This window comes from Stegodyphus dumicola, chromosome 9, assembly GCF_044657685.1.
Source record: "Stegodyphus dumicola isolate Sdum_Otavi_A_Nest chromosome 9, ASM4465768v1".
NCBI lineage: Eukaryota > Metazoa > Arthropoda > Arachnida > Araneae > Eresidae > Stegodyphus > Stegodyphus dumicola.
In genome coordinates, this window is record NC_140776.1 from 151,234,404 (window position 1) to 151,254,041 (window position 19,638).

At 32.4% G+C, this 19,638-nt stretch overlaps 1 protein-coding gene across 10 annotated transcripts in view; it reads left to right on the plus strand.

The window, feature by feature from the left end:
* LOC118198748 (protein unc-13 homolog 4B-like) overlaps positions 1–19,638 on the plus strand; it is a 130,483-nt gene that overhangs the window by 22,827 nt on the left and 88,018 nt on the right. For 8 of the 10 annotated variants that reach the window (XM_035370508.2, XM_035370503.2, XM_035370506.2 and 5 more), the window contains one exon: positions 18,871–18,981. In XM_035370508.2, the coding sequence (XP_035226399.1) occupies positions 18,871–18,981 (111 nt within the window). Of the gene's footprint in view, positions 1–139; positions 159–18,625; positions 18,645–18,870; positions 18,982–19,638 lie in introns of those variants that run through there. The other 2 variants (XM_085824234.1, XM_085824235.1) reach the window with 2 other exon arrangements.

Below are 19,638 nucleotides of genomic sequence, written 5' to 3' on the forward strand. Positions count from 1 at the left end.
ATCTCTAATTTTATTTTTTAATTTAATACCAAAATAGATTTAAAACTCATTAGTTTTTTTTTACTTGTAGAATTGCCTTAAAGTCCGTTGTGCTGATTATGCGCAAAGCGTTTGTTGTGACACAACTGTTGTAAATTATCAAAAAGAATACAGAATGGGTATTAAAAATCTTTCGTTACTTTTTTCTTAATTTGCTGTACATTACAAGAGCGGTAATGTGACGTATATTAATTTGTTGACATATATTAATTAATATATATTGTATTTGTTGATATATTTTGATTTGAATTTATATATACTGAATATTAATATTTAAAATCTCTAATGTGATATCAGCGTTTTCTTTTAAGTATAATGTTTGAAAGATATATAATTTTACAAAATGTGTGTGTAATTATGGCAAAGCCTAGAGGGCTTTTGCCTAAGGAGAGGGATGCCTTCGTGAAGGACTTTCTAAGGGAAACTGGCTCGTAAACACGTTACACATGAGGAAAACCACGAATACGCCCATGCAGCCAGTCCGTTCGCGGGATTTGAACCTCGGACCGAATTACCTGTGTTCAGCGACTTCACCGCTCGGCCGCTGGTGGGCCTACTTTACAGAATGAATTTTACTAAATGCAAACATAACCAATATGTTTTCTTTTGGAGTAACTAGGAGTCTTTTGATTATTATCGTGGATTCAAATAAGTTTAGTATATGAAAGCATTTTTGTAAGACTCATTTAATATTAATTAGCAGTGATTTGTATATTTACTGTGTTCTAGTGTAAGATTTGGTTTGGTTTATTTCATTATGGCAAAGCACTCGAGGGCTGTTTACTTAAAGAGAAGGATGCCTTCGTAGAGGAATTTCTTACAGAAACTGGCTCGTATACATGTTACACATGGAGGAAACCACGAAAAACCCATGCAGCCAGCCCGTTTGCAAGATTCGAACCTTGAACCGAATTACCAGTGTTCAGCGACTTTACTGCTCTGCCGCTGGTGAGCCTAGTCTAAGTAGAAGACTATATTGTAGTCTGCATAACAGTTTCTTCATCTAAAATATAACTATTAAATATATAACTATTAAAAATATAACAATTAAAAATATTATCTATTAAAAATAAACTTCGTCGCTAATGGTCATGTTTATTTACGACAGCCGGTATTCATTTATAAATTAATGTTCTTTCGTGCAATAAAATCGCTTTATTCTTTATGAAACTGAGGCATTCATTTCAAACGAATTATCATTTTAAGAATTTAAAAATGTACAATATAATCCATATAAACGAAATTTTATGGCTTGCGTGATAGTAGTGTACAATGCAGCATTATGACTTTTGGAATATCTAAATATACGAGTAATACCACTGAAGTGCGTTGTAATTGTCGTAAACCATGTTATGAGTTTCTTTTTTATTTATTTATATCTAATAAAATTTTTAATAAATATTAAACGATTATATTATCGAGCAGGGAAAATGTGGAGATTCCAGAAACTACTTCTTTACTTCCTTGTACGAAGTAAAAAGGAAGTATTGTAATCGCGAAAAGTTTCAGGCAGCATATTTCAACGAAAATATCCATTTTGACCGCTATCGAATGCAATTTAACGATGTTTTTGCGTCATATCTGTACGTAAGGACAGAATAAAATACTCTTTTCCTTCAAAAAAAATTATGAAACTGCTTTAAATTTAATTCTGAAGAGAATTTTTTGTGCCCTCTGTACGAACGTACGTGCGTACGTACGTATCTCGCATAACTCAAAAACGAGTAGCCTCAGAACGTTGAAATTTTGTATATAGGGACTGCTATAACATGTAGATGTGCACCTCGTATTTTGGTTGCATTCGGCAGCACCAAACGTATATAAATATATTTATATATATATCCACTCTATTATCCAGCTCAGCGATCTCAGTTTCTTTACTCTTATATGTTCGTAAATTGTATATTTTTTGCTTTAAAAATGATTGAATTATGTTGTTTTTATCTTCCGGTTAAGGATTTTATGCCTTTAAATCTGTGTGCAATATTTTTAGAATTATCAGCAATTTTAAAGTTGTTTAATTGTTGATAAGCCTGTTTTTAATGGCGGCCATTTATGTTTACATTTGAAACAGGAGACTAGTGGATTTGTTGCCAATCTAGAGAAATTTAGCTTCGCAACAACAAAGATAACGCATTCATTTATTATTGCCAATTAAATCATGCTTAATTCTTTCTGGAATTTTTTCGAGGAAATAAGCGGTTGAAATTTAATTTGTAATTTTTAATATAGATATTTTGAGTTTTTATGAATTTTTGCCTTCTCGCGAAGTGAGAACGGAATTAATTAAATGAGAAATACTCAATCGTCTGTGAAAAACTCTTTCTGTTTTGTTTTGTTTGCTTAATTTCTTTTATACATAGTTCTAGCTTTATTATAGTATTTGAATAGAACATGTGGGAACGATTAGATAATTCTTTAAATGATATACATTTTGTGCATTCTGAGTTATAATATGAATGAAATATAATACTGTTAAGTAAACCTAGCGCCAGAGTGTCGCTATGGTAAACAAAGTGAATTTTAAAGAATGCATTTATTCTATTGTGGTTTATGCGCTTTCGGCGAAGTAGGTTTAATTCAATCTAATAAGTTTAAATAAAATGCAAGAAAAAATGCGTATAATTTAATATTCCGTACTAGGAAGTCATGTGGTGTACACATCAGATTTCTTTTTTAAAGCAGCAGGGTAAAATAGCATTATTGTAATTGAACAAAAGCTTAGTTTAAAATCTGAAAATAATTTCGTGAGACTTATTTGATATTGAATTAAATCCGCTGATACCTATCCACGAATATAATAACTACAGTATCTAGATTTTAAGTACAGAGTTAGTTAAGATACAATAACTAATTGTAGGTAACTAGATTATTTTAGGAGATTATAAGAATTCTGTTGTCATTTCCTTCTTTCCATTGATTAGCTATAAAATTGCACGTATGTTACAGAAATTTAACTTTCGGGTTGTATATTCTCCTATCAATAAAATCCCGAGTTCCATACTCAAGGACCCCATTCCGGATATGAATTCCTGGGTTATTTACAGGATTCCTTGCCAGTGGGGTTTTATTTACATTGGTCAAACTAAGAGAGCCTTAAAATTTCACGTCAAGGAACATGAGGCACATGTTAGAAAAAAGGAAACACAGAAGTCTTCTGTTATTCAGCATTGTTGGTCCGAAAATCATACTTTCAATTTTTCTGCAGCCAAAATTATTTAAAAACATCTTCCATTGGTGAACTGGACTTTTTAGAGGCATTTCACATTCAACAAAATCTTTCTGTTCTAGTTAACGACCCGAATTCCAATCCATCTTTGCCTTCAGCCTTTAAGGAAATTATATGTTTTAGTTCTCGTTTCATCAACAGATGGTGCCAGTAGCTTAACTCTTGTCCAGTCATTCTTATCTTATCACTATATCTTATCTGGTTCATTTGCGCTTTTGCAGCTGAGGAAGATGGTTCGGTAAAACCATCGAAACTAGCACTGTGAAAATTTGAAAATAAAATGCTGATTTTTGTTGCTTGACTTCTAAATTAATGCATAGTTAGTCTTTGACTTCTGACAAAGAGAGGTTTACTTGCAATATTTCTTGTATGAAATTTTAAGTTTAATTCAATATTGATAATAACAATTATTCTGCTGATTTTTATAAGACTAGAATGCAATAAAACTATACCAGTTCCTTAACCATTTAAAATTTTAAGAATTTGCTAATCATCTTTATGTAAATTAGCCGATATTCATATATTAACTCCTTCACAGGGAATTCGCCCGTAACGCTCGTGCATTCAGACATCGGCTGGTTGTCCGAGCGCTTACGTCCATTTTCTACTCGGTGCTTTACCTCCATCAAGTTCAAAATGGTTCAGTGGTTTCGGAGTTGTTAAATGGCATGCCAGTCATTCTTTTGAAGAGAATAAAGTAGCTCTCTTATTTGAATTCACCATTTCTCCATTTTTACTTCCTTGTAAGAAGTAAAATGGAAGCATTGTAATCGCGAAAAATTTCGGGTATCATATTTCAAAGAAAATACTGATTTTGACCGCTATCCAATGCAATTTAATTATGTTTTTGCGTGACATCTGCAAGTAAGGACAGAATAAAGGACTCTTTTCCCCCAAAAAAATTATAAAAACTGATTTAAAATGAAGAGAATGTTTCGTGGCGTCTGTGCGTATGTACGTACGTATCTCGCATAATTCAAAAACGAGTAGCCTCAGAACGTTGAAATTTTGTATATAGGACTGCTATAACATGTAAATGTGCATCTCGTATTTTGGTTGCAATCGGCCACACAAAAAGTTTATAAATATATGTATATATATATATATATATATATATATATATCCACTCTGTTACTCGGCTCAGTGAGCTCAATTTCTTTATTCTTATATGTTTGTAAATTGTGCTTTTTTTGCTTTAAAAATGATTGAATTATGTTGTTCTTATCTTCCGGTTAAGGCTTTTATGCCTTTAGTAAATCTGCATGCAATATTTGTGGAGTTATCAACAATATAAAAGTTGTTTAAGTGCAGCTAAGCCTAATGAATTTTGCGATGGCGGAATATTTGTTTACATTTCAAACTTGGCAAAATAGCGGATTCGTTGCCAATCTAGAGAAGCTAAGCTTTGCAACAACAAAAATAACGCCTTCTTTTATTATTGCGAATTAAATCATGCTTAATCCATTCTGGAATTTATTCGAGGAAATAAGTGTTTCAGATTTACTTCGTAAGTTTTAATATAGATATTTTGAGTTTTTATGTATTTTTGCCTTGTCGGGATGTGAGAACTGAATTAATTGAATGAGAAACACCGAATCGTCTGTGAAAAACTGTGTCTTTTTTGTTTTGTTTGCTTAATTTCTTTTATACATCGTTTTAGATTTATTATAGTATTTGAATAGAACATGTGGCAACGATTAGATAATTCTTCAAATGATATAAATTTATATGCATTCTGAGTTATAATATGAAAGAAAAGTAAGGGTGTTAAGAGAACCTAGCGCCAGAGTGTCGCTATGGTAAAAAAATATAGTGAATTTCAAACAGTGCATTTATTCTATTGTGGTTTATGCGCTATCTACGATGTAGATTTTATTCAATCTAATAAGTTTAAATGAAATGCAAGAAAAAATGCGTGTAATTTAATATTCCTTACAAGGAAGCCATGTGGTGTACACATCAGATTTTTTAGATTAAAAGTTTAGCTAATGCTCCCAATTGCAATCATATCCTAAAGTGAAACTGCACACTGCGGGTTCAACCGCACAAAGATTCCAAAGGGAGAAGTAATCACTTCACTTAAGTAGGTTATTGTTAGCGCTTGTAACAGTCTAATAGGCTGGGAGGAGGACGAAATTCCGCCTAATAGAAATTCTTATATGAGGGGGTGTCAGATGTTTAGGGAACAAATTTGGCATATTTCGATCCGAAAGAGCTAATTTGTAAATATCGAGCTCATGAAATGACTGAAAAATAGCTAATCCAACATATGAAATATTTATTATTTTATATTTCAATGGATCGAATGAAGAACTTTGCTTCTTTTTTGAACTTCCGTGCATTATTAATGAAAAATTAATCTCTTCTTCAAGTTGTTAAGATTGTATCCGTAATTTTCGAACTTATTTTTTTTAAACGGAAACGAAATAAACAATGTAAGAAATTTGATACGAAATTAGTATTTTCGTTTTTAACAAAATACTGTGTGAAATAAATTTTTCAAATTTTCATTTAAATATTGTCTACATTTATTGTATCATATTGTATTTATTGTATCATATAAACATTTGCTACCATCCTCTCCACAGACGAGATGTTTTATTAAAATTATTCGACCAGAATTTCATTAGCAGAAATATTTTGAAATTCTTTCGTGAATTTCCCCCATCAAATCAATTCCAATACGCTGGAAATTCAAAAACAATGGATTTTATTCTAGACTAGAATATTAATAGAAGATATGAAAAAAAAAATTAGGAGTGCTTTTCAATATGTTTTACAAATAAAAAATATAAAAAATAATTTGAGTACATAAATAAGAACATAATTTGCATTTAAATTAGCTGATCAAAAGCTGTAGACTGATATGATGTTACGAAAAAGATCGGTCGAATGAGATTTCAGAGTAGATTACTTCGACGGAATAATCTGCATAATTCATTGCTTATAAGTTGCTGTCATTTTTTTTTATAAACTTATATTGGATGAGACTAAGTAGAAGATAGTTTGTCGTATTAATTGAAGTGCCAAACTGTACTCGAATAGAGTTTGTGAAAAGAGGTCTCATTTACGGTCACATTAAATTTCAGAGAGACGTTGTTAGCAGGTATGATCGAGCAAACAAAAATTAATCGCTAAAAAAAAAAAAAAAAAAAAAAAAAACTGAAAGCTTTCAGATTTTATATTGCGTTCAAAAAGGCTTTCTTTAACATTTTGTGTGTTATTTTTATTTATTAAATATCATGTTCTTCGCACTTAAACTACATAAAAGTCAATTCAACAGCAATATCACAAAATATTAAAAAACGCATATTTTTAGAATTTACGATCCACAGTTTCGGGCTAAAAATGAAAATGTTTTTTTTTTTTTTTCCCTTCAGTGTTGCCATTGCTCGCTTTGAAATCGTTGAGTTTGTTAATCAAAAATTTGTTAAAGTTTTACAAAATTTGAAAAAGAATATAAAACAAATTCGAAATTGAAAGTTCGGGCTTCCAAGGGCGTATGTTCGGTTGGAGGGACACAAATGTGATGGCTGTTTACCGTTATTTTTTCACAATGCGAGAAACATTCATGTATTCATGCAGCTTCTTCATTATTATTATTTTTTTAAATATAATACATGGCGATAATATTTGGTGGCAACAGTTTGAAAGTGAACCAGAGCAGAAAGCGAAATGACGAAAAATGCCGTTTTTTAAGACTAATAGGCCTTTGCGTCTAACGCTCTTATAAGCTATGAGCTGGGGACTTTGGTAGCATACTTGTCGGAGATAGAAAATGTCCCAAGCTCTATTACTAATAGAAATATAGACTTACACAGCTGTTACACAGTGTTAAATGTTAACGGAAGATTGAAGTAGTAGTTAATTTAATTCAGCACATAAATCGTAGCTCGTTTCCAATCACATGCATGATTCACAAAAGATATTAAGCCTTTTAAAATATGGAGATTTTATAGAAGTTTTAGAGACTTAGAAGAATTGATTTTGAAAATAAAAGGAATTATTTTTTAATAACGGGAGATGATTGTTTTTCTAATCTCTCAGCTTAAATTACTTTGCTAATCATCTCTACTTAATGTTTTGTTATATCAGGCTATAGAATATCTAGTCAGGGAGTTACTGACTCGCAATTACTTAAGTTGGCTATTATGTAAATTTGTTTAAACTTATATAATAACCAACTTTATTGTAGCTAATTAGAGAAATTGCTCCTGACGGGGAAAAATGTACAAAAAGTTCTAATGTAACAAATTAAACTTACATGATGTGAGAGCATGGAATTGTTGAGTACATGTCTCATGTTAAATTCGGTAGCTAACGCATACCATCTAAAAATACTTCGTGACATCTAATTAACTGGGTAAAAAACTTAACCGGTAGTGTGAGTGTAAAGTAGAATAAACACAGCAAAATTAAATAAAATATTTCATTTTAGTGGAAGTTTAAATTATAGTTGAGTTTAATTAGATTTGCTTTAACGTATAATTTATGTCTGCTGCTGTAATGATCGTTTGTACTTACGATACGATCAGAAGACATAGTAAAAATTAAAAGTAACTGCTTAGAAACATGTATAATAAACGTTGCATTATCAACCAAAAGCGAAGTAAGTTGTAATTCAGTTCTATTTATCATAAGATCTCCGAATTTGAATTTGCGCTTGGAAGTTTAAATTATTTTATTAAAATATTGAACTTAGATTGATTTTTCTTTTGTTGGAGACTCAAAAGAGTCTGAAAAATGTTTTTAAGATAAAGATTAAAAGCTTTTCGTACAGCGATGTAAAACAGGACCTACTTGTAAGCAATGCTCAAAGATAGTTTCCTTTCGGATGTAATCGCACCTGAATGCGTTTCTTCAAATTTTGAAATATCTTTTTTATAATGTCGACGTTGATGGCTTGAATCTTTTCAATGGAAAGCTTTCGATTATTTAAGTCGTTAGCTCGGCAGTTCTGGGTGTCCAAAATTGCAATTCCAGTGATGTAAAACTAAGATTTTTTTTTAAAGATGAAATTATAAAATTTTTGCCACTCAGATCTCCTGATCCAATGCCTGCCGACTTCACGTTTTTTAAGTAACTTTATAAGGTATTTCTCCCACCTTCCTAGCGTGCCTTCGTGGTGTAGTGGTTCTGCACGCTAGGCCTGTATTCCACAGGCCCGCGGTTCGATACCCGGCGAAGGCCTTCGCTAATTTTTCATCTCTCTTTCTTCCAAAAAATCCTAATGTCTCTACAGTGGCGCCCGAACTAAAAGGATGTTGAATGATGACTCTCCTCACCCAGGATTTGGCGATTGGGCCTCCTAAACTCCCCAGTCGCCCTTTAAAAGGGGGAGTATGTAAGGTATTTCTCCCGCCTTCATAGCGTGCCTTCGTGGTGTAGTGGTTCTGCACGCTGGGCTGGTATTCCAGAGGTCCGCGGTTCGATTTCCGGCGAAGGCGTTTGCTAATTTTTCATTTCTCTTGCTTTCAAATTAACTAATGTCTCTACAACTTCATTATTAAAGAGGAAAATGTACATGACATACCTTGCACAAACGAGGAATTCACATATGCTATACGGCAAGTGATTCAATGTTAATGCGGACATTCTTAATAAAGTATTTCGGAGTTTGAACAAGCGTATTCAAATGCCCTTTGATACAAAAGGAAACCATTTTGACCATTAATTATGAACTGATTCTTTTTAGCATCGTTCAAGGTGTTGTAATTTTTTAAAGTCATTGTCAAAAAGGCGGGTTTTAACGAAAGTTTCCCGCCACGGCAGATCTCGCCTGCGTAAACATTTCGTGTTGGCGTTTTTAATCATATTTTGTCAAACGATTTTTGGCATTTGAAAGAAAGAGAGTTGCTTTAGAACACTGTGTTGTGAAATTTGTAAAACCATTATCGTTATCATTAAGTGCAAGGTGTCTGCGCATTGGTGATTTTGAGATTCAGTGGTAATCCAAGTTTGTCGAAAGTGTGCTGGTTCAGCAAAACATAATATCACATCTCATATCAATAAATCAAAATCAATAATCACCAATCAATAAAATATAAAGTGATTTAATTAAATATAATAATATCTCAATCTCAGAAATCGCACATCACCCATCGAGCAACTTCCATCGAGTCTCAGCACGCACTCAATGGCGCTCTCAGCGCCCTCTAGCGTTAGGCGGGTCTTACCAGTGTCTGAAATGGAACTATGACGCTACCAGATTAGAACCATCATTTACTTCCAGTTCTGTTGCAAAAGGTCAGCTACAGAATGTCACCAAATCATGTGTATAGCTTTAGGTATACTAATGTTATATCATATGACTCTGAAGGTTTGGTACCGAAAGCTCAAACAAGGACTATGACATTTAAAAGCAGAGTGCTCTGACCGGCTGATGTTGATGAGGCCCACCTGCGAGAACTTGTGGAAGAAAATCAGTATGCAAGCACTCGAGAGCTTTCTAAGGAGTTAGACGTTAATGCCATGCCCATTAGTCGGGCTGTGCATCACATAAACTTGAAGTACAAGTTCAATCGCTGGGTGCCGCATGAGTTGACTTAAACAGATAAGGACAGACGTTGTTCGGGCCTGCACTAATCTGCTAAGCAATGGAAGGACAAAATTCTGCACCGGATCGTCACTTGTGACGAAAAGTGGATTTACTTCAACAGCACAGGCAGAAAATGAGTTTGGCCTGCTCCCGATGAGCCCGTCGGCAGCGGCGCAAAGCACGATTTGAGTAACGAAAAGATCATGCTTCGTATCTGGTGGGATTGCAGTGGTATTATTCACAAAAAGGATCTGGAAAAATGTAAAACCCTCGACAATGACAAAAGCACATGATGATTATCTCCCTAAGGAGAGAGATGCCTTCGTGGAGGAATTTCTTAATGGAAAGCGCTCGTATTCGCGTTACGCATGGGGGAAACCTATGAAATCCAAACATGTATCCAACCTCATTCGGCAGGGTTCGAACTCAAGACGAATTACCAGTATTCAGCAGTCTTTAACCGCTCGGTTACTGATAGGACTTTTTAAAATAGAAGTTTTATTAAATGTCTTATAATTAATAATTAAAAATATATTCTTTACCAAGTAAAGCAGTGTAATGAATATTATGTAATTAAATGCCTAATTTAGGAGCTATTTAGTTCGACATTAGTACATCACATGAGTTTTGATCTGATTACATTATTATGAGTTGTAATGTAATTTAATTAGAAATTATACATTTGTAAGATAAAGACTAAGAATAAAATTCTAACTTGTAATAATCCTTTAAGCTTCATTTTAAATTTGTTTATTCTACTTATTATATGTTTTAAGACTAGTAACACTAATAATTATTCTTCCTGTTATAATTATTATTCTATAATAACTCTCTCTGAACTGCGTCATTTCAAAACTAATCTATGTCATGTGATTCTGTGAAACACTCCTGATGAATGTATTAACGCAAAAAAACTTTCAATTATGAATAATAATATTATTCTTCGTAGACTAAAATCGGAACTAACCAATAAGAATAAAATAAAACTATTCTTAACCTAACTTTCATATCGAAATTTGCGCATTTCTTCTTACGCATCTCTGTTCTGCTAAGCTTGCAGACCCCGCTTCTCTTTCTCTCTTCAGATAGATTATAAAATATTGAAAAATTATAAAGATAATTATCAAAGATTGGGCGCATATTTCGCACCGGGTAGCTGCGTATACGTCTACTTCAAAACTGTTGTGTCAGCAACCAAAGAAGTGCTGAATGAGCTATCATTGTAACCGCAAATTTATGCACCAACTGCATCATATTTCACGTCATCCACATCAAAATTTTCATTACATATATAAAAAGCTTTCTAAAGACATAATACAGAATCTCATTTGTGTATTTAAAGACGCATGCTTTTAAAACAAATTTTTGTTGCCATTAAATACTGAAATACTTTGTTTCACTACCTCATAAATCTTTTCCAGGTGATGATCTCTTTTCTTATTTCAGAAAGATGACTTAAAACTGAATGATACATGGATTTTTACGTCCTTCCTTAGTATTCCTATAGTGATTCCAAATCGGATTTGTGACGTCATTGCACTTAGATTCCCTAAATTAGATCGAGAAATTGTGATTTCATTCACATGTTAAAATACCTCCGGACAGATACATGCATCTTGATTATGATATATTTAAAAATGAAATAGAAATATAAAATGTACTTTGTTCAGTTGGTTTCCTGGAAATTCCAGAAATGCCTAGTAACGGAATTTTTAAATTAAATTGTGATTTAATTTTTATTCATTTAATTTATATTAATTTTTTCACTCGTTTGTTTACGCTGTATATTATTAAATTCATTAATTCTTGTTTTATCTTAGCACAATTAAATTCATTTATTCTCACGCGTTTTTAAATGAAATCTTTAGAATATCTTTTATATCTTTTTAAAATAAATTAAATTTAGATTTTATATTTTTAAATTAATTAGAAGAGCACTTGTAATAATTCTTTTTAAATTACTTTGATTTTGTTATATCCCAGCTCTTTCAGGAGAAATAAAATGTTTTGCATTCATTTGCTGCTTAATGTTAATCATTAGACGAATTAGGAATACCCAAAGGAGTAGAATTTAAAAATATTCTCTACCTCAATCGATTAAATCAGTTCAATGAGTAAAGACGAATCCCTTAATAAATCAGTTCTGCTCATCGACTGTAGGCTGGCATTTTGCATTAAATTTATCAACGGAGCTATTTTATATTTTAAAATCCTCTGAAATATGTTTAGCGAATACCATTTAAAAAATTTGAATTGGACACCACGTGACTTCCTTGTACGGTTTATTAAATTATACACATTTTTTGGCTGCATTTCATTTAAACTTATTTACTTGAATTATACTAAATTAACCGATCTCCCAAAGCCAAAACAAGTTGGAATTGACATCAAAAACTGCAAATTTTGAAATTAAATATCCCACCAATTTTTGTCATACGGGAGTCAAACTGCTAATAATTTTATTTTTTTCATAACGGGTATAAAACTTTCCGAAATATAAGTACAGCAACCAGAAGATCGCATTTAAAGTTAGATTTTAATTATTTGTCGAAAATTAATTATTTTAAAAGAACTTGACATGGCCAAAACATGCGAATATTTCCGTCATTTAAAACACTTCCGTAATTTGAAATATATGACTTGGACCGACAACTGTGAAAATAAAAATTAATTGAGATGCTTTAAGTTTATTCTACTGCAGTCTTGCAACTATAGCGCAGGACGAGTTTTTAAAACTTTTATATATAGTATAATATATATATATATATTTGTCAAGAATACACTTAAAATTCTAACTGTATGTTCTTTTCATTTTTTAATGGCGACGTTCTCTTATTTGAAAGTACGTGGAATTAAATCCACAGTCCCGTAGTCAAGTTGTTTTTCCCGCCTTTTCTACACGTACAGTTATAGAATGTTCTGAAAGTATTTAAAGCGAACTGGATTGGCTGACGTCATTTCTTGGAAGCTCCGCCTTTCCAGAGGCTATAAAAGGACTCGCAAAAGGAATATCGGGGCTTTTCTTTAATGTAATGATGCAGTAAACTTCATACAAAAAGTTATTAGTAATTCTTTTTATTTACTCCGGATATCTGATTTTGTAACTGCTATTTCTTCTGAATAATAATAAATGGATCCTGTTTTTTTTTTTTTTTTTTTTTAACTTATCGTCTGATAATTTAAGCTACGACTAAAGCTGGTACATCACATATACGTATATATATATACTAGCAATTTTTCCATACCAATTTGACTTTTACAATTTAATACTTTTAAAAAATGTAATATTACTTTAAAAATAACGAATTTGGAAATTGGAAATTAAACTTAAAATTGTAATTATCTTAATTTAATTTTAAATAGTAGAATTTTAATAGAAGCATTCTCCTTTAATTATAATTATGTTTAATTAAATCATTTTGGCGCAAGGAGGTATATTTATACCGAAGTAGATGCAATTGTAGAGACAAGCTATGATTGGTTAATTTTAGGTTGTTATGTAACATGGAAGGATTTCGAAGTTGGGAGAACAGATGAATTTAGGGAAAGAGTACCAAATCTAGAATAGTTAATTTTGAGGTCTCCAATTATTTTTAAAGTAGCCATCGTATTTTGTTATTTCTTACACACACATATATAAACACATATGCACAGACGTTTGCTACTGGCTATTGGAATAAAAAAGGGGAGGTGCACAACTAGATGTTTTAGCATTCTGATGTACAAAATTTCAACTTTCTACATGTAATCGTTTTTGCGAAATATATACATATATCGTACGTACGGGCACAGACGTCACGAAATAAATCACTTTGAATCCATTTTTAAATCCATTTTATAATTCTTTTCAAAGAAAAGAGTCCTTTATTCTATGCGTAGTCCATATGACGAAAAAAAAAAAAAAAAAAAAAAAAAAAAAAAAAAAACTTTCAATTGGATGCGTGAACGGTCAAAATGGACATTTCCGTTCAAATATGATACCCGGAATTTTTCGCAATGAGAATGTTTTCTTTACTTCGTACAAGGAAATAAAAATTGTTTCTGACGTAATATGTGATGTTTCTGTAGCAAGATTGTTTACATGCCGATGACAACGAATTTAATTTCACTCAAAAAAAAAAAAAAAAAAAAAAAAAAAAATTCTATAAGATATAAAAATTTATCAAATTATTTCAAACAATTTCAGTTAATTTTTCTAATGCATAATGTAATTTTTTAAAACATTAAAATTTTGTCTTGCCGTCAAGAATCCAAATTCGTTGTAAGTAAAATTTTTGTACTATACTGAACTTTCTTGTAAAACAAATGATTGAAATACACAGATTGATAAAAGTAGCAAACACACTAATTAATACACTTATATTCGCATTCTGAGAATTCTCCGTAAAGCACATGATCCCCGACCCTCCATCTAGCTGGCTGGCAGCTTAAGTTTGGAATCGCATTTTAGATCCGTAGTAAAATCTGCTAGTAAGAATTAGATTGAAACATATCAACATTAAGCTCAGTAAGCGGCGGCGGTGGTTGTTTATATTTTATAACTATAAAGATGTATAATTGGTATCTCTTAAATTTATATTCAAGTCTCAGTAAGCGGCATTTTCGATCATAAATTGCGAATCTCCACCTACAGATGCAACGATTCAAGGGTGCATGTTTCCACCTTCTCTCACATCGCCGCAGCTCTTTACGCAAAAATGAAACGTACTGCTACATTAAATGAATAAAAAGAAAAATTTGCGCCTTTTAACAAAAGCAAAGCGCATGATCCGAGAGAAGGAAAATTTTCTGGAACGGCAGTGCAAGTAATCCTGTAGTGTCTGATAAGATACAGGATGGCGCACGAAAAACCTGCCCCTGTTCCTACTGCTCACTATCACTATCAATTGGATACTTAAAATTATTCTAGTTTGAGTCCTTAACATTTAGCTCTTTTACTAGCACTTTAAAAAAAAAACCGAAGCATTTGTTCCAGTGAGGAGATGCAAAAGACATACCGTATATACCCGCGTATAAGTCGACCCCCCCCCCCACTTCCGAAATCGATCGAAAAACTTCGAAATTTTTTTTTAAGTACTACATTTATTCAAAATCATCTGAGAAAAAAAAGTAAATATACGATAAAAATACCTTGGTAAATAAACAAAATAGAACTCTTCTGTCGTCATTGGCTCGTCATCATACATATGTTTCGTACATAAAGATTCGCGTACGTAAAATCTATCTGCATTTCCCCTTTTTAAAAGTTAAAAGAAATATTCAAAAGTGTTCGGTTATTGCGTGGGCTATTTTTTTAAATTTTGACGTGTACGCCTGTTAACAAAAGTATTTCATGAATGAACAATAGCTATAATAAAGACTTATACGTACATAAAAACTATCTGCATTTCTCTTTTCTTGGCGTGTTGGCGAAACTGTTTTATTGCTCGATATTGATCGGTTGTTCGGGGGCCGAAAATTCTTTGGTTTAATCGAAACTTACTCTAGTTAAAGTATGAAACTCTGTGATTAGTTCGTCACATAATTTAAGTCATGAAATTACTTCAAGTAAGTGACTTATTTGATAAGTCGTCCAATTTGAGTGCGGGAAGAAAACAACTGCATTATATAAAGAAATTTTTGAACTTTCGATTCTTCTAATTTTTTATGGCCCCGCGTATAAGTCGACCCCCCCACATTGAAGTCTTTTTTTTTGTCCAAAATATCCCGACTTATACGGTAATTGATTGTAAATTCAGATCCTTATTTAAGATGCTTGAAAAGATTGTATGGCAAAATATTTCAAAAACTATTAATTGCATAGCTGTTTACGATATGTTTCAAAAAAAGTAGATTTTTCAGAATTTGAAACGTATTGTCGCGTGACACCTTTTATTAAAATAAATGAGAAAAAAAATTTAAATGGGCATGCATAAGAAATAATATCATTATTGGAGAGATATTGGTTATTATAATAAAATAGCTAGAAAGAAAATAGAAAAGGGGTGGCCTTTTTCACACCGTCATCTTCAAACATATCTAAGATGTCTTTAATATCTATGAGCGTAACATTGCGTTGAGAAATAATTAAACCTAAAATAGCGATCCGTCTTGTAAAACGTTGTTTAAATACGCGTTAAATTAAAAGATAAATTATTAAGTTAAATGATTAAGTTATAATTAAGTTAAAACGATAATATACAAAAATTAAAACAATAAGGTATGAGATAAAAATGAGATATGACGTTAATATAATAAGAGACTGTGTTATGCTGTGTCTCATATGATTATTCTGTGTATGATTATTAATTAAAATAATGGCACAAATGTTCATTAACATTTTTCGACTAGATGAATAACATGAAGTAGATGTATTATGAATTACAAGTTGTAGAGACATTAGGTATTTTTATTTTTGGAAGCAAGAGAGATGAAGAATTAGCAACCGACTTTGCCGGGAATCGAACCATGGACCTCTGGAATACCGGCCCAGCGTGCAGAACCACTACACCGCGAAGGCACGCTAGAAAAGCGGGAGAAATACCTTATATACTCCCCTTTTTAAAGGGCGACTGGGGCTTTCAGGGAACCCAATCGCCATATCCTGGGGGGGGGAGAAATCATCATCCGCCACCCTTTTAGTTCGGGCGCCACTGTAGAGACATTAGGTTAATTGGAAGCAGGCAAGAGGAAAAATAGCAACCGCCTTCGCCGGGAATCGAACCACGGACCTCTGGAATACCGGCCCAGCAGAACCACTACACCACGAAGGCACGCCAAGAAGGTGGGAGAAATACCTTATATAATCCCCCTTTTAAAGGGCGACTGGGAATTTTAGGGGACCCAATCACCAAATCCTGGGTGTGGAGAGTCATCATCCATCGCCCTTTTAGTCTGGGCGCCACTGTAGAGACATTAGGTATTTTTTGAAAAAAGCCAGAGAGATGAAAAATTATCAATCGCCTTCACCGGGAATCGAACCACGGACCTCTGGAATACCGGCCCAGCGTGCAGAACCAGTACAACACGAAGGCACGCCAAGAAGGTGGGAGAAATACCTTATAAAGTAATCGAAATAGTTTTAAGATATAAAACAAAGCTATAAACTGAATTAAAGTATGTGCATTTCGTTTAAATTGCTGAATTAATTCGAAAAGTAAAGGGCTTTTGCCAAATCAAAAGAAATTTTTGCTAGAGTGGTACTACTTTGCCATGTCCTTGTCTGAAACTCTCTTCATAATGTAATGTTTCGTATTTACTCTTTCGTAACGCTTGTAGAGTCTCACCTTCTTCGGAAGATTTAACTAACTTCGAGACTCAAGCTGAAGTTAAGCGACTTATCACTGTGTCCAATACAAAGATAGAGATCGTAAAAAGGGTGTAAAGATCCTTTTACTAAAATTCATTAATTTAACATAAGGCACTTCTTGTACTTACAAAAGCAGCCAGCATTTATAGCGTAGCTAAAAAATAATGAATTCAAAATAAGTAGCATGTTAGCCAAAGGCTACACAGAAAGAATAAGGCCCAGGTTGGCTCAACTAATCACATTAGAGTTGCGTGACTAACTCTAATGGCAAGGATAACTCAGCGCCTCAGACAGACTGCAATCGAAGAGATTCAACTAGCAACGAAGCTTTCAGCAGACGGAACACGCTCTGATTCAACAGTCTAAAACTTTCGTTTAAATGCTATCTCTTTCTCCTCATCTGAATCTGCGCGAACTAAAAATTAGCATACTGACAGGAAAATGGCGAGAATGGTATTGAACATGAAATAACCTCTTAGATAAAAATACATAAATCATTAGAATCATTAGATGTTCCTTTACTCAATTTTACATTAGCTACTAATTTACTCAATAAATCACGAAATTTTGGAAAATGAATTTTAATTTTAATTAGTAAGTACTTCTTTAATTACAACATTTACTTTAGAATACAATAATTTATTGATCCTTTAGGTAACTTTGTAGAGAACATTTATTAACTTCATTTTTTTATACTTTTTATTGCTATTTTTCATTACCCTTAAAACTTATTTTGTTACCCTATAAAATATTTAAATTAGTAAACTTTAAACAATTGAACTTGTTTTAGTTCCGAATTATCGTAAATGAAATTAATTTAAATTTAATTACCTCACGACAGATTGTTTTTCTGTTGCATTTTTGTTGTCGCGTTCTGTGAATCTATGAAAACTTTATGAATTCCGATTTCAAACAATTTTATTCTTGCATTAAAAATTTCTTTCTTTCTCTTCTTTGTTATATTTACAATTTAAAATTTTTCATTTTCAATTAAACTTCGAGTAAATAGTTTTGATATTCAGAAGCCAACTAAAAAGACTTCCATTCTGCAGACGATATTTAGTGAGAAATCAATTCCTTCTTTGTGTCTAAGCGTAGGTGGCTTTGTTTTCCTCTGTCACAGCGAATAACGTCTGTTTATAAAGTATTCAGATTGTATCTTCTTTAAACTGTTTGCGAAAATACTGTCTTTTCAATATCCTATATAGCAAATAACATGCGAGTGAGAGGGCGAATGCTCCAAGGCGGCCATTTCTGCTCCCACGCCTAATTTTGATTATTATCTAAATGTGCAAATGTTGATATCAAACTGATTAAAATTCAGAACATTAGTGGATCCCGTACTCGTTTCTGGCATACAGCCAGAATGATCTCTAATTTCGTGACAGTGATTTAACAGTTGATTGTGTTTAGAGCGAACGTAAAGTTTTATGGAACTTTGCTGTTGTATTTGTGTCAATTTAAGCTCACTGATTAATCTTGTACTTCCTTAAGATTTAAACGAGTGATTAAATTTCTCAAGATGCCATCATACATCTTTGAAACTTACGGTAAAGTTGAGATTATAATTTTAAAAAAAGTTCATTATTAGATTGCGTTACAATTTGAGAAGAGAAACCACATTTTTTGATGAGAACAAAATTTACAAATATATGTTTGGAATTTTATATTTAAATATATGCATTATGGAAAAGTAATATTCTAGTAAGCACAAGCTAAAAAGTGAAGTAACATAAAATAATTACTTATGCAGTAATACCTTTTTTCTCCCCGCAGGACTGCGAAGAATATGATAGCATCCAGCTGCTGAGCGGTGGTGAACTTATCGATATCTATTACCATATGTTAAAGAATGCAATGGAATCTTCAGCTTCGGAGATAAAAAATGTAAGTAGAATATGAATTGTAATCACTCTTAGTACTATAAAATGGCGTGCTTGTAATAATAATTTTTAATGGTGAAGTTGACATTGCAGAATGAAGCTTTCACAGATAATTTTAATTGAAGCATATCTCGTTGGATAATAACACGATAAGAAATATGCACAGGTTTCATATATTCTATAGAAACGTAATTAACCATAAGAACACCATAAGTGGCAGACATGACGTTGCCAGTATAGAGTAAGGTGACTAGATTTTAACATTGGTAAAGCGGGACACCATTTACCGGGCGGGGGATTCTTGATTAAAAGTTTGGTTTATATGGAGCAACATAAATTTCATAGAACTCAAAAATAGTATTGTAATATATATTTTTAATTTCAACATAAGTACAATTTAAAATATTTAATACATTAAAAATTACGTATAGTATTATTTTATTCTTTGGCATAATTTTCATTTGAGTGAATTCTTTTAGTAGATTGCTGTCGTTTTCTGTTGATTAACTTTTGGACAACTTGTGATGTATAATATCTGAACGAATGGTTGTGATTATTAGCATGAAAAGACATAAGTCCTTCTGCTAATGCTAATTTCTCTTCTTCGTCTCCATAAATTGTTTTCCGAAAGAATTCCTGCATTTAGGAGGAAGATGCAGTA